Source organism: Coloeus monedula (assembly GCF_965178545.1).
Source record: "Coloeus monedula genome assembly, chromosome: 24".
NCBI classification, from domain to species: Eukaryota; Metazoa; Chordata; class Aves; order Passeriformes; family Corvidae; genus Coloeus; species Coloeus monedula.
Window position 1 is genome coordinate 6,295,459 of NC_138804.1, and position 21,807 is coordinate 6,317,265.

General features: G+C 57.9%; 2 protein-coding genes across 4 annotated transcripts; one reads left to right on the forward strand and one right to left on the reverse strand.

Annotated features, from left to right (window-relative positions):
• Positions 1–2,598: 2,598 nt before the first annotated feature.
• On the forward strand, positions 2,599–6,231 carry FABP3 (fatty acid binding protein 3). Its single transcript, XM_082296504.1, has 4 exons — positions 2,599–2,759; positions 3,457–3,629; positions 5,706–5,807; positions 5,934–6,231. Exons 1-4 carry the CDS (start codon positions 2,687–2,689, stop codon positions 5,985–5,987), a joined length of 402 nt encoding a protein of 133 aa, XP_082152630.1. The 5' UTR covers positions 2,599–2,686; the 3' UTR covers positions 5,988–6,231.
• A 724-nt stretch (positions 6,232–6,955) lies between these two features.
• ZCCHC17 (zinc finger CCHC-type containing 17) lies at positions 6,956–21,561 on the reverse strand. Of its 3 annotated transcripts, none has more exons than XM_082296729.1 (8): positions 21,427–21,561; positions 21,203–21,310; positions 19,948–20,005; positions 17,265–17,365; positions 17,092–17,183; positions 16,511–16,611; positions 14,551–14,699; positions 6,956–7,749 (listed from the first exon to the last, which is right to left on the reverse strand). In XM_082296729.1, exons 2-8 carry the CDS (start codon positions 21,242–21,244, stop codon positions 7,582–7,584), a joined length of 711 nt encoding a protein of 236 aa, XP_082152855.1. In that variant the 5' UTR covers positions 21,245–21,310; positions 21,427–21,561; the 3' UTR covers positions 6,956–7,581. The 3 variants fall into 3 exon arrangements, with proteins under 3 accessions (XP_082152855.1, XP_082152854.1, XP_082152856.1); XM_082296728.1 differs by having other exon boundaries at positions 6,956–7,752; XM_082296730.1 differs by lacking the exon at positions 6,956–7,749 and adding an exon at positions 13,920–14,337.
• Positions 21,562–21,807: the final 246 nt, after the last annotated feature.

The following is a 21,807-nucleotide window of genomic DNA, read 5'->3' on the forward strand; positions in this document are numbered from 1 at the left end:
TGGGGCTTTCCCAGGCTCTGGCCGTGCTCCCCAAATCCTCCGCTTCTGCCAGAGGGCGGGATGGGACCCTCCCGGCCGGGCACTGAGGGGCTGAGGGAGGACTCGTCTGCCCGCTCTGGGGGTCGCTGGCCGGAGCCGGGCAGGGTGGTTGGACGTGGAGCTGGAGCCACCCCATCCCTCCATCCATCCCATCCCGGATGGTCACCTATAGCCGTCGCTGCGGGACCAGCAAAGGAATCCCGCAGGCCAGCTCCCCTCTGGCCACCGCCCGCGGACCGCGAGAGCCGTGCGGGGCCACAAGCGGGGCCACCGTGGCCAGCAGCCCCCGCCCCCAGCACCCCAGGCTACCGTGGCCGCCCTCGGGCTCCCAGGCACCGCGTCCGTCCCTTGGCGTGGAGGTCAGTCCTGGATGGAAGGGAGGGTTGCGTGTGAGTGGGCGTGCGCAGGGCCATCCGTGCGCGTGGGTATCGGCGGGCGTGGGCATCCCTGGGCGTGGGCACACCTTTACACGGGCATTCGTGGGCATGGGAATCCCTGGGCGTGTGCACCCGTGTGCAGGGGCGCGCATTTCCACGGGCACCCGTGTGCACGCGCGCACCCGCGTGTAGGGTCGCGGGCACCCACGTGCGTGGGAATTCGCGTGTGTGGGCACCTCTGTGGTCGTGGGCACTCATTTATATGGGCGTCCGTGGGCATGGAGTCGCGTGTGCACGCACATCCGTGTGTGTGCGGGCATCTGTGTGCACGGGCACCCACGTGCGTGGTTATCCATGGCCATGGGCATCTGTGCGTTTGGACATCCCTATGTGTGGGCACGGACATCCGAATGTGTGGGCATCCGTGTGCGTGGGCATCTGTGCGCGTGGGCAGGGGCATCTGTGTTTGTGTGCACGTGTTCATGGGCACCCATGCGCATCCGTGCGTGTGGCAGGGGCACCCACGATCATCCACGGGCATCCGTGTGCGTGGGTGTCTGCGTGGGCACGGGCACTGGTGCCCATGTGCGTCCATCCACGTGTGTGGGCATCCAGGGGCACGGGCGCCCATTTCATGGGCACTCGAGGGCACGGACACGTGTGTGCGTTTGTGTAGCCACGCGTATCCCTGTGTGTGCACCCGTGGGCACGTGAATCCAGGGGTGTGGGCACAGCCATCCATGGGTGTGGGCATCCAGGGGTTTCTGTGTGCACGGAGCACCCACACGTCTGCGGGTGTCTGTGGGTGTCCGTGTGAGTGGGTGCTCCTGAGGGTGGGTGTGCAGGGGCAGCCGTGTGGGTGTCCCTGTGGGTGGGTGACCCTGTGGATTGGTGTCCCTGTGGGTGTCCCTGCCCGCAGGTGCTCCCTGTGGATTGCTGTCCCTGTGGATTGCTGTCCCTGTGCCTGGGCAGCTGCTCCTGTCAATGTCCCCATCTCACGGTCCTGTTGGTGCAGGAGCACCCATGGGGGCACGGCTGTGCAGGTTTGGGACACTGACACCCGGGAGAGGGGACAGAGGACAGTCCTCGCCCTCTGTGTCTCCCCCCAGGCCATGGGGGCTCTGTGTCTCTGGGGAGTAAATTGTCCTTGTGACCCTGGGGAGCTGAGCCGTGCCCGGTGTCCCAGCTGGGACAGGGGACACCCATCCCACAGGGACGGGTCCTGTCCACCCAGGGCACGAGGTGAGGGGTCCTGCTCGGTGGCAGTGCCAGCAGGAGGAAGCTGAACACGAGCTCCGGCTATTTTTGGGTGTCTGCGATGTCACGCAGGGGCCAGAGACAGGGAGAAAATGTCCTCAAGTCCCTCATGGGGTCCCTTTGACGCCGAGGTCCCCAAGACAAGGGGACGCGCTGCAGCCACGGGGCTCAGGGACACCCGATCCCCCAGCTGGGCCCGTCCACGAGCCGGGGGTGGGGGCAGGAGTGGGCACCGCCCCCTGGGGTCCGGGCGGCACCGAATCCCACGGCCAGGGGTCACCCCACCCACGCTGGGAAGGGGCCGGGATTGCGCTGGCCCCAAAGCAAGGGGAGATGGGGCACCGGCTGTGGGTCCCAGAGCCCCGTGCCTGTCCCTGTCCCCAGCGTCCCCCCGGCACCCAGAGCATCCCTGGTGGCACGCACGCGCTGGGCGGGGACAGGGTCACACAGGCACAGCGAGCAGGGCAGCGTCACGCGTCCCCCCACACGGGGAGGCGGGGGATGTCACACACGTCCCCACCCTCCCCTGGAGTCCCCCCATGGGTCCCCGCACCCCCCGGCGCTCGCTGCTCCCCGTGCCTCAGCTCCCCCGCCCCCGAAGGGCATCGCCACTGTCGCCGTCCCCCCGCCCTGACGGCGCCCACGGGCAGCCCCCACGTTCCCATGGGACCACCTGGGCTGGGCACACAGCCCCCGTGCCCACCTCAGCGCGCCCTTACCCCGCACCCGCCGCCCCGCAGAGCCCGGGCACGGCTCAGGACACGAGTGCCCCTCCGCGCTGTCCCCGTCCCTGCCCAGCCCGGGGGTCGGGGCGGGGGGCGGGGGCCGGGGGCGGGTGGCCGGGCCGGGCTGGCCGCTGGCAGCGCTGCCGGGGAGTATTTCTGGAGCGCGCCGCGCTCTTTCCAATCATGTGATGAGGACATTATTTAAGGCGGCTGCGGGGCCGGAGCAGCTGCAGGCGGTGCCACGCTCGCAGCCGGCCGGACCCCCGCGCCCCCCCGCGCCCTCTCGCCATGGTCGACGCCTTCGTGGGCACCTGGAAGCTGGTGGACACCAACAATTTCGATGAGTACATGAAAGCTTTGGGTGAGTGGGCGCGGCTCAGAGCGGGCTTGGAGTAGCATCACTCCCTTTTTTTTTTTTTACTACGCCCCCCCAATTTTCTTGGTGAACCCCCGCTCCCCCCCACGGGGTCTGGCTGGGGGGGTGCAGGCGGTGGGGGGGTCGCTGCTGCCTGCGTGGGTGGCTTAGGGCGGCTCTGGGGTTTTGTGCACGTGGGGTTGGGCTGGGTGAGGGGGTCTCGGGCTGGGTGAGGGGGTCTCGGGCTGGGTGAGAGGGTCTCGTTCTTGCCATGCGCCCCCCCCGAGCAGCCTCTGCAGACGGTGGAGGGATGAGATGCCCACTCTGGTTGCTGGGGGCCGCCCAGGACCCCCCCCCCCGCCTTCCCTAGCCCCCCACAGCCAGCCCCAGCACGGCCAGAGGGAGCCCCCACCCCAGAGCAGTGTGGGGAGGGGGGTCAGACACCAGTGCCCCCCCTCACCCAGCTTAGGGGCTGGTGGGTGCTGGTCCCGGATCCATCCCTCAGCAAGGACAGCATTCCCTGGCCCCCCTTCTCTGTTCCTGCCCCGGGGGCGCACGGAACCCCCCAGGACCATGAGCGGGGAGCAGTTTTGGGGTTGCGGGGAGCAGTTTTGGGGCTCACCCTCCACCAGCACGGGGAGGAAGAACTCGGGGGTGATGCCGGGGCTGCGTGGCTGCATCGTGCCCCTCCTCGCCCCCCCAGGCGTGGGCTTCGCCACGCGGCAGGTGGCCGGCTTCACCAAGCCCACCACCATCATCGAGCTGGATGGCGACAAGGTCACCGTGAAGACCCAGAGCACCTTCAAGAACACCGAGATCACCTTCAAGCTGGGTGAGGAGTTCGACGAGACCACGGCTGACGACAGGCACGTCAAGGTGAGCCCCCAACCCTGCCCCGCCCCGGGGCACCCCCGACGGGCTCTGCGGGCTCCGGGGGATCGCTCCATCCACCCGCGGCTCCAGGGCTCCAGCCCGGCTGCCCGTGGGAGGGGAACACCTCTCTGCCCGCCGGGGCTGCTGCTCAAGCCTGGTCCCGTCCGGGCGGCCCCTCCCGAGCCCGTTTCGCCGCCGGGTTCCCCTGGGAGCAGGACGGAGCTGCCGGGAAGGTTGTGCAAGAGCCAGGCTGGCGAGTGCCAGCTTGCTCAAGAGGAGGCCGCCGTGGGGTGGGGAAGAGGGGCACCAAACCTCTTTGTTGAGCCCCCTCTGTGGCTGCAGGCAGGGACAGGGATGGAGCACCGGGACCAATCCCGGCTGGTCGGTGCCTCTCCCCAGGGCTGGGGGGGTACCTGGGGAGCTCAGAACTTCCCAGGCCAGGCTGCTCCTCCCTTTAAGAGCAAGGGAAAAAACCACCTGAGCGAGAGCAGTGTCGTTCCCGGCCTCTCGCACCCTGCAGGGACATTTTCCCTTGAAGGAGCGGCCCAGCTCCTGATTTTTCCTAGATTTCCGCTGCTGCTGCCATGCCCCACTAAACACTCCATGCACGGAGCAGCTAGCAGCTCTGTGCCCCACACCCAGCCCGGGGGCACTTCAGGAGGGATCCGGGGGCTCTTTGGGCACAAAACCCTTTCCTGGCCCCAGAGCAGGAAGCACAAAGGGCTGGGCTCGGAGTGAGGTTGGGGGAAGGGGCTGAGTGCGAGGTCCGTCGCTGCCGGGCTCCCTCCCAGCCCGGCTCCTGGAAGCCGTTCCAGCAGCAGGGACGTGTGACCGGCGCGGAGCCGCTGCCACAGCCCGGGACGTGCCCTTGGGGTGCCCCTCGGCCGGGGGCCAGAGGGCACATGATGGGTCAGCGGGGCCAGGACGGCTGACCGGGGCACGGGGCTGGACAGGACAGGGCAGGGGGGGTCAGCCATGGGGTGCAGGGAGTTGTGGGGCACCCAGCATTGCGTGGAATGATTTGGGTTGGAGGGATCTTAAATCCCATCCCACCTCTGCCCTGGCAGGGACACCTCCCACTGTGCCAGGCTGCTCCAGCCCCAATGTCCAGCCTGGCCTTGGGCACTGCCAGGGATCCAGGGGCAGCCCCAGCTGCTCTGGCAATTCCATGCCAGCCCCTGCCCACCCTGCCAGGGAACAATTCCTTCCCCAGATCCCATCCAGCCCTGCCCTCTGGCACTGGGTTCCAGGCCAGTGGGGCACCCAAACCCTGCGGGTACCCAAACTTTTGGACACTTGAGCCGTGGGGGGACCCAGCTCTGGGGATCTGAGGGAGGACACAGAGCCTTGTGGGGACCTGAGGCTGGGGGACACCTGAGCTCTGGACAGCCCCAAGCCAGGGGGGCACCCGAGGGGCAGCCCCCGGCTCTGGAGGGGCTGGGTGGGAGCACAGGGCCGGATGGGGACAGGCGGGCGGTGCCAGTGCTGGTGCCAGTGCCTGTCCCGGCACAGCCCTGGCCTGGCGCTGTCACAGCAGCCTTGGCACGGGCCGGGCTCTCGGGGCTGAGTCAGCAGCGGCGCTGTGCAAACAGCAGCGCGGCGAGCAGGGGCGTGTTGGCTGCACCAGCCCCTCCAAAAACCCTCGCCGGGCCCTGCAGGGCAGGGAAGGGTCGGTTCCAAGCCCCGATCCCTGCCCCGCCTCTCTGGTCCCCGCCGGAGCCGGCGAGCCGCGCTTGGGAGCGGCCGGGACAGGTCCCGGTGGCCCCGGAGCGGGACGTGGCCCCGGGCAGCGCTCCCTGTGCTGGCCCCGGGCACGGAGGGCAGGGTGACCGTGCCGGTGGCACTGCGGGGTCACGGGGGGGCAGCCGAGGCCGTGACCCAGCGCAGGATCCGGGCTGGGCTGAGCAGCACTGACCGAGCCAGGCGGGGATGGTGCCAGGTGGGCATCCCCGCAGTGGCACCCGCAGGCTGATCCCGAGCCCTGCCGGACTCCAGGGTCTCCTCTGAGGGATAAACTCCCCCCAGAGCCCAGAAAGCCCGGGGAGGAGGGTAACCGTGGGTCTCAATGCCTCCCTGCAGTCCGTGGTCACGCTGGACGGAGGCAAACTCGTCCACGTGCAGAAGTGGGACGGGAAGGAGACATCGCTGGTTCGGGAGCTGAAGGATGGGAAGTTAATCCTGGTAAGGAAATGGTTTTGTTCTGAGGTTCCCACCTCAGGAATGGTTTGAAGTGGGAAGAGCTGAGCTCGAGACAGGGCTGGGGGCCGGGCAAGGCAGCACTAACCCCCCCCACCCCTCTGTCCCCAGACTCTCACCATGGGCAACGTCGTCTGCACCCGCACCTACGAGAAGGCGACATAGACGCTGTCCCAGGTCCCCTGCCTGTCACCCGGTGCCACATCGTCCCCACCTCCTGGCCCCGTGCCAGGCGCGGCTTCCCGTGGGCTCCGAGCCTCTGCCCTGCCAGGGCCACTCGTGCCCCTGTCCGGCGCCTGCAGGGGCTCGAGGGACTCGGGTGGTGGTCTCGTGGTTTGTTGTTGGGTTCTTTTTTAATTAACAGTGGGAAAAGTCACATGGAAAAACAATAAAGGTGTTGTTACAGCTCCGTGCGCGGTTTGCTTGGGAAAAGGCGCTTTTGGCACGGGCCCACCCACAGGGCTGAGCCAGGCCGGGCTCTGCCGAGCTGCACCCGCGTTCAGCCAGCCCGGGCGCGTTGGCAGGGATGGGGTTAATGGCCAGTGATCCCAGATCCCATCTCAGCCTCTTCTCCAGGCTGTGGGAATCGGTTCTGGTTAGAAATGAGCTCTCCCGCCCAGCTCAGGATGCGGGGATGCCCCTCCCATGCCAGAGGCCGATCCAGCAGGGAGCCGCAGCCTCAGCCAGAGGTGCAGGCTCAGCTGGAGTAAAGGTTCCCAGCACTTGGATTTGGGACGGGAAATGGTCCCAAAGGGCGCTGCAGCCGTGGGGAGCTGCGGTGGGAAGTCCAGGGAAGGAAAAGGGATAAGGGGGAGGCTCCACCAGCAACCCCAACTCCTCCTGTGAGGCCAGGTTGCCAACTGCACTCAGCCGCAGCTCCCTGCAGAGCCACAGGCCACAGCGGCGACTCCTTCCCCGCGCTCACATCTGTCCCGGCAGGGCCGAGCTGCTCCTGGCACTCTGCCCCTGCCATCCCCGCCCGACCTTCAGCTCCAGTTACAACATTTATGCTCCTTCCAGCAGCCTTCTCCTATGGGTTACCTCACCACACACCCCCTTCCCACCCACGGGAGCCTCGAGAAGCAGCCAGAACTTCCCAAAAAATCCCTTTCCCGTCCCCTCCACGCGGCCAACGCTGTTCTCCCCCTGCCCAAGATGAAGTGTGGAGGGTACAGAAGAAAGGAGCCAGTCCAAAGTCCAGCTGGAGAGGGCAGAGAATTCTTTTCCATCCCTGTCCAAGGCAGCAAACACTCCACAGTTCATGTTTACTCCCCCTATCTCCGCTCCCCCATTTGCTCCTTGCTCCTGCACTCCCAGTGTTTGCAGAAACACCGAGGGAGCTGGGGCAGGTTTGCAGCCCCGAGCTCTGTGCCAGGGGCTTGTGGTCCCATCACAGGGCCCAGCACCATCAAACCCTGTCCCCAGCACGGCGTGGGCCTGGCTGTGCCACCCCAGCCCCATGGGCAGCGCTGGTGTCACCCGGAGCTGGCAGCAGCTCTGGCAGAGCACGAGGCTGTGGGACAGCAGAGCTGCCCTGCAGGGCGTCACGAGCCCGGGCTGGCAGCAGCTGTGGCAGAAAGGGGCAGCCGTGCCTAAGGTGGCAGAGGACAGCTCGTAGCAAGGTCGGCACCTGCACCACCACGGGCCCGCGTGACTTCCAGAGGGAAACTCCGTGTCCCCGGAGCAGGAGAGGTGCTGAGCCCTGCTGGCTGCTCGAGCTGTGCACCAGGGAGCCCGGCCTGCCCTGCTCAGCCCAGGGCTACTTCCTGTGCTTCTTGTGCTTCTTCTTCTTGGGAGCCTTGCTGGGCTTCCCGCAGTGCTTGGGCCTCTTGCTGCAGGGCTCAGCTCCGTCGCTGTCCGAGGCCGAGCTCTCCGAGTCCGACTCTGAGGACTGCTTGGCCTTGTGCTTCTTCTTCTTCTTCTTCTTCTCCTAGGAAAACACAGGAAAAGCCCGGGAATGTGGGAACGCTGTCCCTGGTGCTCAGCAGGGCAGCAAGAGCCTCTCTGGGCCTGTTCCTGCATGGAAAGGGCGCTGTGCCCGGGGGCCAGGAGATACCAGCACTGCCAGCCCCCAGCTGCAGGGGCAGGGCACAGGGCATGGCAGAAACCAGAGCACAGGGGCAGCACCATGGAAATCCAAGGCTGGAAGATGTTGGATTTTCCATGGAACGAGAGTCCTTGCCCTCACTCCATTATTTCATTGTTCTTTATTAACACAAGTTGGAAGGATGAAGTTTTTTTTTGCCCCCCCACAAAATGTGTTTCTAAAATAGCCATGAGCAGCATCCCTGCAGCCCCAGCCCACCAGCAGCCCCCAGCCTGCCAGGACGAGAGCCCTGGAGCATCCAAACACTCCCTGCTCCTGCAGGAGAGCCCAGTGGAGCTTCCTGCACCAGGACGAGGTCAGTGCTCTTCTGCAAGATGTGGTTCTTTGCACAACCTCACAAAGATTTCACCACGTGCCATCCTGTTTCCCAACTTCCTCTGCACTCCCTCCACTGCCCGACCTCCCACTGCACCCCAATTTCCCCTGCACCCCTTCCAGCTCCCCAACTTCCCACTGCACCCCTTCCAGCTCCCCAATTTCCCCTGCACCCCTTCCTGCTCCCCAACCTCCCTCGCACCCCCTCCTGCTCCCTCCCCCTTCAGAGCCCCCCATCCCGTGCTCCAGACCCGACCTTTGGATGCAGCACGAGAGCGGGTGGTGCTGGAATGAAGCTCGGAAGGAACTTTGAAACGGCTCTGAAGGCTCCAGTTTGAGGCGTGTGATGAAGCAGCGAGCAGAGACTGCCCTGAAACCAGGCCTGGGGGCACTGGGATCACCCCGAGGCAGAGGAGCACTATTTAATGGTGCAGGATGGCAATTTGGGGATGTTCAATCAGATCACGGGCCTGGGGAGGGGATCTGATGGATCCCGTGCTGCTGCATCCCCTTCCAGCAGGGAGCAGGAGCAGGAATGCTGCCAGCAGCGCCCGAGGGCCTGGCAAAGCCCATCCTGCAAAAGCTCAGGTGCTCCCTCGAACCCCCCCAGCTCTGGGAAGTGAAGGCACAGCGGGGAATGGGCCTCCAAAACCACTGCAGCACCTCGCACACGGGGAATGCAGAGCTCCAGCTCTGCCCAAGCACAGCAGCACCGGCCCTCAACGAGGATCCACCAATTCCATCCCTGGACACATCCACACCTGAGAGACTTTCCTGGCAAAAGGCTCTCAGAGGACCAGGGAATGGATTGGGCTGGAAGGGACCTTAAATCCCACCCAGTGCCACCCCAGGGACACCTCCCACTGTGCCAGGCTGCTCCAGCCCCAATGCCCAGCCTGGCCTTGGGCACTGCCAGGGATCCAGGGGCAGCCCCAGCTGCTCTGGCAATTCCATGCCAGCCCCTGCCCACCCTGCCAGGGAACAATTCCTGCCCAAGATCCCATCCAACCCTGCCCTCTGGCACTGGGAAGCCATTCCCTGGCTCCTGGCCCTGAATCCCTTGTCCCCAGTCCCTCTGCAGCTCTCCTGGAGCCCCTTTAGGCCCTGCCAGGGGCTCGCAGCTCTCCCTGGAGCCTTCTCCTCTCCAGCTGAGCACCCCCAGCTCTCCCAGCCTGGCTCCAGAGGGGCTGACCAGGAATTTTTGCTCTATTTGAGGACACAAGGAAAGAAGCCAAGGAAGGTTTCAGGGAGCAGAGATGTCCAGTGAGGCAACCAAAGCCCTGGAACAGGCTTGGACAGCCCCAGTGAGGAATGTGGCCCAGCAAGCTCAGCTCAGGGCTCTGACTAACCCAGCTTTTAAGCTCCTGTGCCCAAACTGGATTGGGTGTCCAAGCACCAGGCCCAGGCTGTCAGCTGGGGAAGAAGGAAAGGAGCTGGCAGCTTATTTTTAATCAAACAGAACAATTCCAGGGAGCTGCAAGAGCCAAGACAACACCTGGAGCTGAGAATCAGAGTCCTCTGGGATCCCAGGGAAGGGAGCAGCGGATGGAGTCGCACCCACCACACCCCTGGCACTTTTTAGCTCCACAACAGCGCTGCAAACACCCAAAAGGGGGTCTGTTCTCCTGTGGGGTAACAACAGCCTCACCATGAAGGCCCTGACCCACAGAGGAGAGGCAGAAGCAAATCCTCCCGGTCCTGAGAAGAGGATGGGAAGGAGTTAAATCTTCCCGAGAAGGGGATGCAGCAAGGAGAATTTTCTCAAGCTTTTCCAGCCCGTGCACATGGTGAGAAAGTCTGACAAGACCTTCACAAGCAACAGAGTTTCATTCCAGAGCTTGGGAAACTTTCTCAGGATGTGAGGGCTGCAGGCAGGACAGGATGTCACACACGCTCCTGGGGATGGAACAGGGGACATGAAAGCACACGAGGGCATTGTGCTGGCTGGAAAAAATCAACAAACCCTCTCTCTCCCCTTTTTGGGGGCTTCTAACAGCCAAGATCACTCCAAGAGAGACAAATTCCAGTTCTGGCACACAGTGGGGTTCTTGGGGTGTCCTGTGCAGGGCCAGGAGCTGGACTCAGAGATCCCTGTGCCTCTTCCAACCCTGGATGGTCCATGATTCTCTGATTCTCTCCGTGCAGCAGTGCAGGCACCTCAGCAAGCGAGCACAGCCTGGGCTGGAAATGCCGCGGGAAGCAAGGAGAGCTGAGCATTCCCAGAGCAGCTGGGGCTGCCCCTGGATCCCTGGCAGTGCCCAAGGCCAGGCTGGACATTGGGGCTGGAGCAGCCTGGCACAGTGGGAGGTGTCCCTGGGGTGGCACTGGGTGGGTTTAAGGTGCTTCCACCCCAAAGCATTCCACGTTTTTTTTCGGTAGCAGGAGGCGGCGCTGCTCCAAAATCCTCCTGCAGAAGCAGCATCCTGCTGCCAGAGCACAGCTCTCGCTGGATGCAGCATCCCAGCCCGGGCAGATCAGCACTCTGCAGGTCACCAGGGCACTCAGTGCACAGGGGGAGCGTTTCCAGCTCAGGCACTGCCCAGCAGAGCCCAGGTTTGTGCCTGCAGGGACACAGCCCAGCCCTGACACAACCCTGAGCTGCCAAGTGCCCTCCAGCAGTGCTGGCTGGGGCTCAGCTCAGCTCTGGGCACACCCAGCACTCCAAACACGGCATTTTGGGGGAATATTTGGAGAGGATTTGGCTCAAGCAGCTCTCAGCGCCGAGAGGGCTCACAGCACACAGAGCTGCGCTTTACAGTTCCCTGCACATCCTGCCCCACCTAGGCAGCAAACACACCAGAACCCAACAAAAGTGCCCCAAAATCTCTCTCCCAAGCCCCTGCCAGAGCTGCCAGCAGGACAGCAACAGGCTCCAGTGCCGATTTTCATGGAATTCCTTCCCTACTGCTCCAAAACCTGCTTCAAGAGGGGCCCCCCCAGCACTCCAGGCTCCCTCCTGCCCTTGGTGAGGAAACTGCTCCAGGCTGGGCTCTGAGAATGCTACAACAGCTCATTCCTCCTAAAGGGATTCGGGCTTGAGAAAAGAGGGGAGTGCCCAGAACTCTCCAAGAAGCTGAAATATCTTTCACCAGACCCTTCTGAGGAGTTACGATCCCATTCCCAAAGATTTTGTGTCTGTCCTTGTGGAAAGCCAGAATGGAGTTCTAATGTGTGTCTGCATCTCCAAGGGTGTGCCAAGAATCCTTCCAGGCTTCTTAATTTTATTCTTTATCCTTATTCCACCACCCAATTTCATCCCAAACCAGATGCATTACATAAATCTAGAGGTATTTTTGCATCCTTTGTTGGAGGAGCAGGCAGGATGAAGCTGAGGAGAAGCACCCAGCCTGTAGCCAGTAAATAAAGACAGCCAGATTCGGAAAAATTCGGATGAAGACAATGTGTGAAGGGCTGCGCCCTCTTAATGCCACGGAAGAACCAGTAAAACCAGTAAAAGTGAGGATGGACCAAGGCTGGATGAGCCACAGGTCACAGAACAAACACCCTTAGGCGTGGTTTGCACATGAAGATCTGCAGGAAGATCTGGAAATCTCCCACAAGGTGGGGAAAAGAGCAGCAAAGCCTTAAAAAAAGCCCCAATCCCAAAGGCCACCCAAAACCACCTCAGGGATGAGCTGTTCCACGTGGAATAAAGCCTGCAAGGAACTTAGAAATGGATCTAACCCCTCAAATTGGAGGTTGTGTGAGCAGAAGATGGGATAAACTTGGAGAATTTCACTCCCAGGGGTTACCCCTCGGTCAGCACTGCAGGTTTTTTCTTGGAAGGCAAAGACAGCAGGATGAGAAGGGCTCAGCCATTCCCAGCCTGCTGCCTCCCACACAAGCCCAGCAGGGACACGGCTGTTCCCACAGGAGCTCCCTCACCCCGTGGCCCCAGGAGGGAAAGGGACACAGAGCCTGTGCCTGCCCAGCTGTCCCAGACAGGCTCCGGGGCTCACGGCTGCCACGGAGCTGTGGAATTGCTCAGGTCGGAAAAGCCCTCCAAGATCAGCCAGTCCAAGCCAGCCCGGCCCCAAGTGCCACATCCACGTGGTTTAGGAGCACTCCCAGGGATGGGGACTCCACCCCTGCCCTGGACAGGTTTAGCAATTCTTTCCGTGAAGGATTTTTCCCGATATCCAGTCTAAACCTCTCTCAGCACAATTTGAGGCCGTTCCCTCTCCTCCTGTCCCTGTTCCCTGCCAGCAGAGCCCGACCCCCCCGGCTGCCCCCTCCTGTCAGGGACTTGTGCAGAGCCACAAGGGCCCCCCTGAGCCTCCTTTGCTCCAGGCTGAGCCCCTTTCCCAGCTCCCTCAGGAATTCTCCAGCCCCTTCCCAGCTCCCTCAGGATTCCCCAGCCCCATTCCCTTCCCTGGACTCGCTCCAGCATCTCCTCCTCCCTCCCAAGTCCCCCATTTTCTCAGGGATTCCAGGAGGCAGGAGAGGCCTCACACACCCAGTGCTGCCAGGGAGATCTGCCACCCCAGAGATGGGCACTGACACACCAGTGCCACCCCCGTGCAAGGACCTGAATCCAGCTCCACCCTGTAAATGCTGTGGGGCTCAGGCAAGAGGGAAAAGAGAAGCTGGGAACCACTGGGAAGGCAAGGTGAGAAAAAAAGGGGTGAGGACCCCGGAGTACCTCAGGAGAGGAATCTCTGGGAAGAGGAAAAAAACCCCAGAAACTGCAAGGAAACATCAGATCCAGGAAAGCACAAAATGCTGATCCTGAACAAGCACAAATGTCATTCTCATTGCTGTGACACTCAGTGGAAACGGGATCCCTTGGGGGCTGGCAGCTCCCTCCCCTCATTTCAAAATCCCAGCCCCACAGTGGTGTCACACAGATGGGATGGGACAGGTCACAAGGAGGCTGGCACTGAGGACACGGAGCCACTTCCACGTGCTGTAAATCCCCGAGCTCCAGGGAAGCACATGGCAGCTCCCAGACAAGATCCCCGCAGGCACTCGAGACTACAAGGGAACTATTCATCTCCAGGATCCCACATCCTGCCTCCAAAAAAGCTCCCAGTTTTATTATTCCAGCTCTGGAAAACATCTGAAAACTTTTGATGTCATCCCTGAGAAGGGAAGGAGATCAAAGGGACAAGGGAGATTTCAAGGAAAGCTGTTAATCCAGCAACCCCCCAAAAAAATCAGGGACAAATTCAGGACAGTGACCCACATTTCCTGCAGTGTCAGCAGGGCAAAACCCCACTGGGAATCCCCATCCTGGTGGATGGGCAGGGGTAGGATAACGAGCTCTCTGTGCACCTCTAAGTGCAATTTCTCCCCACAACATTGAAATAATTTGAGCCTTTTCTGCCTGGTGCCACTCTCCAGGGATACAGAGAGGCCACAGAGCTGGAAAGAGGGGGGGGAAAAAAAAGGAAAAGGGCTTTGGAAGTGTAATTAAAAGTGGGACTGTGAAGGGGCTGATGGAAGAGTTGATTTATTGAAGCCTTGAACTGGATTGTGGCTGCCCCTGGATGTGTCCCAGGCCAGGCTGGATGGGGCTTGGAGCAACCTGGGATAGGGGAAGGTGTCCCTGCCCATGGCAGGGCTGGGATGGGATTTAAGGGCCTCTCCACCCCAAACCACTCTGGGATTCTGTGAATACTCATCACTGAATAAACCTGACCACCAAAAGCTCCTGGTTTGGGTTCAGGCCTCCTCTGTGTTTTATTTTAACCCATCCTGCTCTGAGGCAGAGGGCAAACACTGCCTGGAAAATGTCTCTTATCTGGTGCCACTTTCCCAGGGACAGGAATTGCTCTGGAGCCTGGGAATGCTCCCTGTGCAAACACAGCCAGGGGTTTTCCCCCAGAGCGTGCAGATAAAGCCCATTCCCACAGCTCTGGCTGGGTCAGGATACCCCTGGAGCCAGCAGGGCACTGAGTTCAGATCAAAGAAAGGTGTGAGGGCAGGAAAAGGGAGGAAAACAGGTCATTGGCAGCAATCACAGAAATTCAGGGCACTGAAGCAATTCCTGTAGAGCCTCCCAAAAACCAGGAAAAACAGTAATCATCTTCTCACTGCCAGAAATCTCTTCTGAGAGCTGGGTGCTGTAGCACAAAACCAGCTTAAAGACAGCTTGACAAGGATAAAAGGAGAAAAGCTAAGAATTAGTAAGAAATCTGCAGAGGACGTTCCTGTTTTGCTACAGAATCTGCCCAAAACTGAGGCAGCTCCTCAGGCCAGACCTGGCTACTCACACCCACGCTGCTGTAGTAACTCAGTTGTAACCACAGAGCAAATCCCCATCCCCCTCGTCCTTTTCCAGGCCAGCCTGAGCCCACCTTGTACCTTCTTCCTCTTTTTTGAAGACTCCTCAGCCTTGCTGATCTTTTTATCTCCTTCACGTCCTGCTGCTGCCACCTCCTCCTCCTCCTCCTCTGGAATGAGGCTGTATTTGGTACCTCCAGGCTGCATGAAACACTCCTTGGCAAAGTGACCTGGAAAAAAGGTGTTTGAAGGAACAACCCATCCCCTTTTCCTTTAGTTTTATTCTCTTTTTAACAATTCACACACCCCGAAGTGCTGCCAAGGCTCTTTTTGATTATTTTTAGTGACAAGGAGACAATCTCCACCGGACCATTTTTGATCCTGAAATTTCAGCTGGTTGAACATGCCCTGATTAAACAGGACAGGGAACAAACATAACCCAGGTCAGCCTGGAGGCGAAGAAGAAAATAAGTCTTGTCTCAACAAGCAAAAATGTGTCTCTGCAGGGGCTTAATCAGCCCAGAAGAGAGTGGGGCAAAGGTAAATTGGTGTGATTGGCACCCGGAAAATGAGCTAAAGCCACAAAGGAAGAGAAATTCAGCTCATCTGGTTCTTCCCTTTCTCCTCTGGAGACATCAAAGTTGACCTACTAAGAGCTGCAGTGGAAATTTGGAGAGCTGGCACCTGCTGTTAGGAGGAGACACCATCATTAAAAAGCAGGTTGGAAATAGGCATAATCCTGGGTTTTGGGGTTCTTTCAAATACTGTTTTATATAGAACAGTCCTTCAAATAGCAATAATTCTTTAAAATAGTATTTTAAGGATACTTATGTACCACTACAGAGCCCACACTGATCATTAACCTCCTCCAGAATAGCAGGAGCTCCGTTAACCATTCACTCCACATAACACAAGTAGGGCCACAGCAAAAACTCCTGCACAAAAAAAAAACTACTTTATGCCTCAGCAACTTGAATAAACCTGCTGGAAGGCACCTCAAAATCCATCTTCACGCTGCTGAACCAGGCAGGACGCCCTTTCAGCAGGTCACAGACTTGGTTTTAGCTCTAAGACACAGCTCCAGCATCCCAGCAGCTGAGCTGGAATTCTCAGTGGTGGTTGTTGGCAGTGAGGTGATCGGCTCAAGGCTGGTTTGCTTCTCAAAAACCAAAATCAGAATAAGATCTCAGCTACGAGACACAGGAAGCAAAGAGGGCAGGAAGGGAACTTGTCCTGAGCTGTGCCCAGCTGGAGGCACAGAAGGGCTGGGGTTGAAGGGAGCCCTGGAGATCACCTGGAGCAGGTGACAACACAGGGACAGCTCCAGGGCGGTTTGGGATGTCCCCACAGAGGGAGGCTCCAACCCTCCCTGGGCAGCAGCTCCAGAGCTCTGCCACCCTCATGGCCAGGAGTTCTTCCTCAGGGTGACGTGGAGCTCGCTGGGTTTTGTTTCTGGCCATCACCCCAGGTGCTGTCCCTGAGCAGAGCCTGGCACCATCCCCGGGCACCCCTGGGGGTATTTGTGTGGGTGATGGGATTCCCCCTCCGTGTTTTCTTCTCCACAACAACCAAGCCCAGCTCCCTCAGTCTCTCCTCATCTCTCCAGGCCTTCATCATCTTTGTGGCCCCTCACCAGGAGCCCAAGGGGGTGTGATTTTAAGGAATAAACTCTTTTTTTTTTTTTTTTTAAAGGACTCGAACTAAGTCTTCTGTTTTTGCAGCAAGTGATAAAAAAATGCCTCCTCTAAAGGAGAAACATGGCACAAAAATTCATTCCCTTTGCACAACCATGTGTAACCATGTCAGCAGGCTGCCCAGAGCAGCTGGGGCTGCCCCTGGATCCCTGGCAGTGTCCAAGGCCAGGCTGGACATTGGGGCTGGGAGCAGCCTGGGATGGCAGAAGGTGTCCCTGGGGACTGGAATCTGATGAGGTTTGAGGTCCCTTCCAACCCAAACCATTTTGGGATTCTAACCATGATACAAGCCCACCAAGGGTCACTGCCTGCCTGGGACAGGGCAATGAGGAAGCAGCAGAACCCACCTTTGCAGCCACATTTCTTGCACACCGTGTTCAGGACGGCCTCCAGGGTGATCTTCTGGCTCGTGTAGTCCCTGAAGGTGCGTTTCTTCCTCTCATCCTGGCTGGGAGGAGAAGGACAGCGCCTTTTTCAATCCATTCTCATCTTTAACCTTTCGTTTTTACACCAACACAACCTGAGCACAAGGTTTAAAGGCTGCTCTCAAAGTAAAATGTTGTAAAAGCAAAGAGCAGAGCTGATCTGGCCTTGGGCACTGCCAGGGATGCAGGGGCAGCCCCAGCTGCTCTGGCAATTCCATGCCAGCCCCTGCCCACCCTGCCAGGGAACAATTCCTGCCCCAGATCCCATCCAGCCCTGCCCTCTGGCACTGGGAAGCCATTGCCTGGCTCCTGGCCCTGAATCCCTTGTCCCCAGTCCCTCTGCAGCTCTCCTGGAGCCCCTTTAGGCCCTGCCAGGGGCTCGCAGCTCTCCCTGGAGCCTTCTCCTCTCCAGCTGAGCACCCCCAGCTCTCCCAGCCCGGCTCCAGAGGGGCTCCAGGTGAAGCCATTCCCCTGGAGCTGCTCTGCTCAGCACATTCACCTACTCAAGGCAAACATTGTTGGGATCCAGGTCTTTCCCTGTGCCTTGGTGAACGACCTTCATGGACAGGGAGAGCTTCAGTTTGTCCTCCTTCATCTGCAAAGCAGGCAATTAGCAGAGAGTAAACGAGCACGGGGTTAATGAACAGGCAGGAGATGCTCCTGGAGCTGAGGTTACCTCTTTGCCAATGAGCTTCACCCAGACCTTGTCCCCAACATCCACAATCTCCGAGGGCTTGTCCACACGGCAGGAGGACATGTGAGTCCTGTGCACGAGGCCTGCAGTGGGTTTGGGAGAGAAGAGAGAGAAGAAAATCCTCAGCAGTTCCTGAAGTGGATGCAGATAATCCCTCGGGCTGTGGAAAGAATGTACCCTTCTACCATAATAAATTCAATTTTAAAATTAACAGCGTTTATTTCATCCTTAGCTCGTCCTTTTTTTCACTTCTATCCAGACAATTCTCCACTGAACCTCGGATTTGTAGCTTCCAAAATGGTTTGGAGCAGATAGTCCTTTGTGGTGTGAGGAAAATGTATTTTTATACCACTAACAGGTAAAATATAATAAATTAAAATATATATAATTAATTAGTAAAATATGCATTAAAATATAAAAATATTTATGTAGTAGAAATAAACTTATTTATATATCTATATAATAGGAACAAAAATAAAATAAATATTAACAATGCATTCTATATAAATATATATATAAGTAATAAAAGTAGAAACAAACAAAAACACATAATAAATAAAATATAACAAAACCTAGCCATTTAAAAACCAGCAGAGTTTATTTCATCTTCAACTCATTCTTTTTTAATTTCTATTTTTTGATTGCTGTTTATAACGTAGGTGCCACTACTAAAGCTGCTCATGGAAACAATAAACATGAACAATACACACAATTCTAAATAAATACAGCTGTCCTTTGGAGAGGGCTCTCATTTTTTTACCTCCTCAATCAGGTCCCACTGCCCCAAATGAGATTTGAATTTGGGTGCCTGACAAGTGAGCAGCAGGGGAGCAGAAATCCAGGAGCATTTTGCTGTTCCAGCTCCCATTCCAAGGGCACTTTCTGCCTCCAGGTGAGAGCCCCCAGCAGCCAAATTCCTGCCCAGGGTCCTGCAGGGAGCAGGAACCTCAGCAGGGCAGCAGAGAAGGGGCTCCTTGGGGTTTGCAGCTCTCCCTCAAACACAGACACAGCTTTCAGTTGGATTTCCCAGTGTTTTTTATTTGAGCTTCCATTCAGTCTTTTCTTTTTTTGGTTTTTTGCTAATTTACGTTGGCCACAAAAAGAAGGGAATTGGGCAAACTTGCTAATGGCAGATTTTCTATAGTTCTGCCATTATCTTCAAATGATTCTCTAAAAGAGCCTGAGGTTATCAAAACTTCCACTAAAATATCCTGAAGGTACCAAAAAAACACCCAAAATATCCTGAATTTACAAAAAACCCACCCCAAATATCCCAAAGTTACCAAAAACCCACCCAAAATATACTGAAGTTACCAAAAAACCACCCAAAATATACTGAATTTACAAAAAACCCACCCAAAATACCCCAGTTACCAAAAACCCACCCAAATATCCCAAAGTTACCAAAAACCCATCCCAAATATCCCAGTTACCAAAAAACATCCCCAAAATATCCCAAAGTTACCAAAAACACCCCAAAAATATCCCAAATTTACCAAAAACCCACCCAAAATATTCAGTTTTCCAAAAACATCCCCAAAATGTCCTGAAGTTACCAAAAACCCACCCAAAATGTCCTGAATTTTCCAAAAACCCATCTCAAAATATTCAGACTTTTCCAAAAACACCCCCAAAATGTCCTGAATTTTCCAAAAACACCCCCAAAATATCCCGAATTTAACAAAAACACCCCCAAAATATCCCGAATTTAACAAAAACCCACCCAAAATGTCCCGAATTTACAAAAAACCCACCCCAAATATCCCCAAAGTTACCAAAAACCCACCCCAAAATATCCCAAAGTTACCAAAAACCCACCCCAAAATATCCCAAAGTTACCAAAAACCCACCCCAAAATATCCCAAAGTTACCAAAAACCCATCCCAAAATACCCCAGTTACCAAAAACCCACCCAAAAATGTCCCAAATTTACCAAAAACCCACCCAAAATGTCCCAAATTTTCCAAAAACCCACCCAAAATGTCCCAAATTTTCCAAAAACCCACCCAAAACATTCAGAATTTTCCAAAAACCCACCCCAAAATATCCCAAAGTTACCAAAACCCGCCCACAATATCCTGAAGTTACTAAAAACCCATCCCAAAATACCCCAAAGTTACCAAAAACCCACCCAAAAATGTCCCAAATTTACCAAAAACCCACCCAAAATATACTGAATTTTCCAAAAACACCCCCAAAATATCCTGAATTTAACAAAAACCCACCCAAAATGTCCCGAATTTTCCAAAAACCCACCCAAAATGTCCCGAATTTTCCAAAAACCCACGCAAAATGTCCCGAATTTTCCAAAAACCCACCCAAAATGTCCCGAATTTTCCAAAAACCCACCCAAAATGTCCCGAATTTTCCAAAAACCCACCCCAAACATCCCAAAGTTACCAAAAACCCACCCCAAATATCCTGAATTTTCCAAAAGCCCCTCCGAGTCTTTTTTTTTCAAGCAGGCAATAATCCATCACCTTCTAAACACCCCTCAAGAACTCAAATTCCTTCCTCATTTCGCAAGCGTTTATTTCACCTTTAGCTCGTTCTCTCTCACTTCCTACTTTCTGCTCGCTGCTTTTCGGAGCTTTTTCCAAAACCCTCGAATTCGGAGCGGCTGCAGCAGCTTGGAGCTGCACCCGCAGCGAGCAGAGACACCAACCTTGCTTCCTGCAGCCCGGGATTGCAACAAACGCCCCGAAATCCGTCACTGCAGCGACCTGGCGAGGAAACCCACACGGGAGCTGAGGGAAAGGCCTCAGGGCACAGGGGAGAAAATGCACAACAAACCCACCGAGCTCGTCTGATATGGGGAGAATCTGGGAATGGTTGGGGTTGGAAGGGACCTTAAATCCCACCCAGTGCCACCCCCAGGGACACCTCCCACTGTGCCAGGCTGCTCCAGCCCCAATGTCCAGCCTGGCCTTGGGCACTGCCAGGGATCCAGGGGCAGCCCCAGCTGCTCTGGCAATTCCATGCCAGCCCCTGCCCACCCTGCCAGGGAACAATTCCTGCCCAAGATCCCATCCAGCCCTGCCCTCTGGCACTGGGAAGCCATTGCCTGGCTCCTGGCCCTGAATCCCTTGTCCCCAGTCCCTCTGCAGCTCTCCTGGAGCCCCTTTAGGCCCTGCCAGGGGCTCGCAGCTCTCTCTGGAGCCTTTTCCTCTCCAGCTGAGCACCCCCAGCTCTCCCAGCCCGGCTCCAGAGGGGCTCCAGCCCTGCAGCAGCTCCGTGGATTCCTCTGGACTCTCCCCAGCAGCTCCAGGTCCTGCTGATGTTGGATCCCAGCTCTGCAAGTGGGGAATCACCTGAGGGCGGAGGGGCACCATCCCCCCATCTGCTCACCCAGCTGTGCAGCTGCCACAGAGCTGCTGGTGATGCCGAGAAGATTTTTTGCCTTTTCTTTTATACCCCTGTTACACCTTTTTACAGCTCCTGTATTCTCAGTGCTTTTTGCCTCCATTCTTGGCCTTGTTTGTCAAGCTGAGAGACTCAACATTTTAGAAGCTTCGTAGCCAGGGATCAGTGTGCCCCAGAGCCCGAGGTCCTCTCCAGAACACATTCTGTAAACCAAGATAGAACCATGCAGGGGAAGGCTCCTTGGGGAGGGGGGCTCACTCGAGCCTCTCCTGGGGGAATCTTTGATAGATCTGCTAATTAGTAACACCTCTAATGATATACCCGATCCATCGGGGTGGGCATTGCGGGGGGCACTGAGGTGCATTCGACCTGGACGTGTGCACCTGAGGATCCTTAAAATAAATCCCGAGGTAAAATCCCTTTTCCCTTCTAACCGTGTTTGACTCTTGAATTTAAGACCAGGAAAAGGCATCATCAGCCCCCCCCGAGCCTCGCTGCGCTAAACCCGGACCAAACCAACAGAACGAATTCACGAAGCGCACGGGCCAGGCCCGCACCTCGCCCTGGAAGATCGAGTACAGCTCTGGCAGCGGCTCCATCGCCTCCAACGCTCCCGTGGCAGCCAGCAGGATTCAGCCCGCGCTACCGCATCTCCCCTGGGGGTGCTGCGGAAAGGAACATTTAATGAACGCCTGAAAACCCGCCCGCGGAGAACCCTCAGGGTTCAGCGGCTTGGGGATGGACCCGAGAGGAACCCGCGGTGCCCCGGTGCAGGACTGACCCGGACGGGCGCGGTGGGACAAGACAGCTCTTCCCGAAGCCCGCGGGGCGGTGAGGGCTCGTCAGTGCCCGCGACAGCAACACCAACGCGCCGCCATCGCCTCAAGCACTCCCGCCGCCCGCCGCCATGCCTCCCTCACCCTGAGAGGCCGCCCTGCGCGCCAATCACAGCGCGCAATGTTGCCGGGTGGCCACCCACAGCCAATCAGTATTACTCATGCTAGCCAGTGCCCTCTCTCTACCAATCAGAGCGAGGCGCGCCAGAAGGCGCCGCGCTCCCCGCTCAGTCCCCGGCGCGCCGGTAGCGTGTCGGGGGGCGGGACATCCAGGGCGCTCCGCCAATCAGCGCGGCGGGCGCGGCGGCGGCAGCCAATGGGGCGCG

Excerpts from the sequence above, each read along its gene's own strand:
- ZCCHC17 (XM_082296728.1), bottom strand. The coding sequence starts at position 21,244 with ATGGAGCCGCTGCCAGAGCTGTACTCGATCTTCCAGGGCGAG. Across the intron at positions 17,366-19,947 it reads CCCGGGCTGCAGGAAGCAAG|GCCTCGTGCACAGGACTCAC; the intron begins GTTGGTGTCTCT and ends AACCCACTGCAG. Across the intron at positions 17,184-17,264 it reads TGAAGCTCATTGGCAAAGAG|ATGAAGGAGGACAAACTGAA; the intron begins GTAACCTCAGCT and ends CCTGCTTTGCAG.
- FABP3 (XM_082296504.1), top strand. The coding sequence starts at position 2,687 with ATGGTCGACGCCTTCGTGGGCACCTGGAAGCTGGTGGACACCAACAAT. Across the intron at positions 2,760-3,456 it reads TGAGTACATGAAAGCTTTGG|GCGTGGGCTTCGCCACGCGG; the intron begins GTGAGTGGGCGC and ends TCGCCCCCCCAG. Across the intron at positions 5,808-5,933 it reads AGGATGGGAAGTTAATCCTG|ACTCTCACCATGGGCAACGT; the intron begins GTAAGGAAATGG and ends CTCTGTCCCCAG.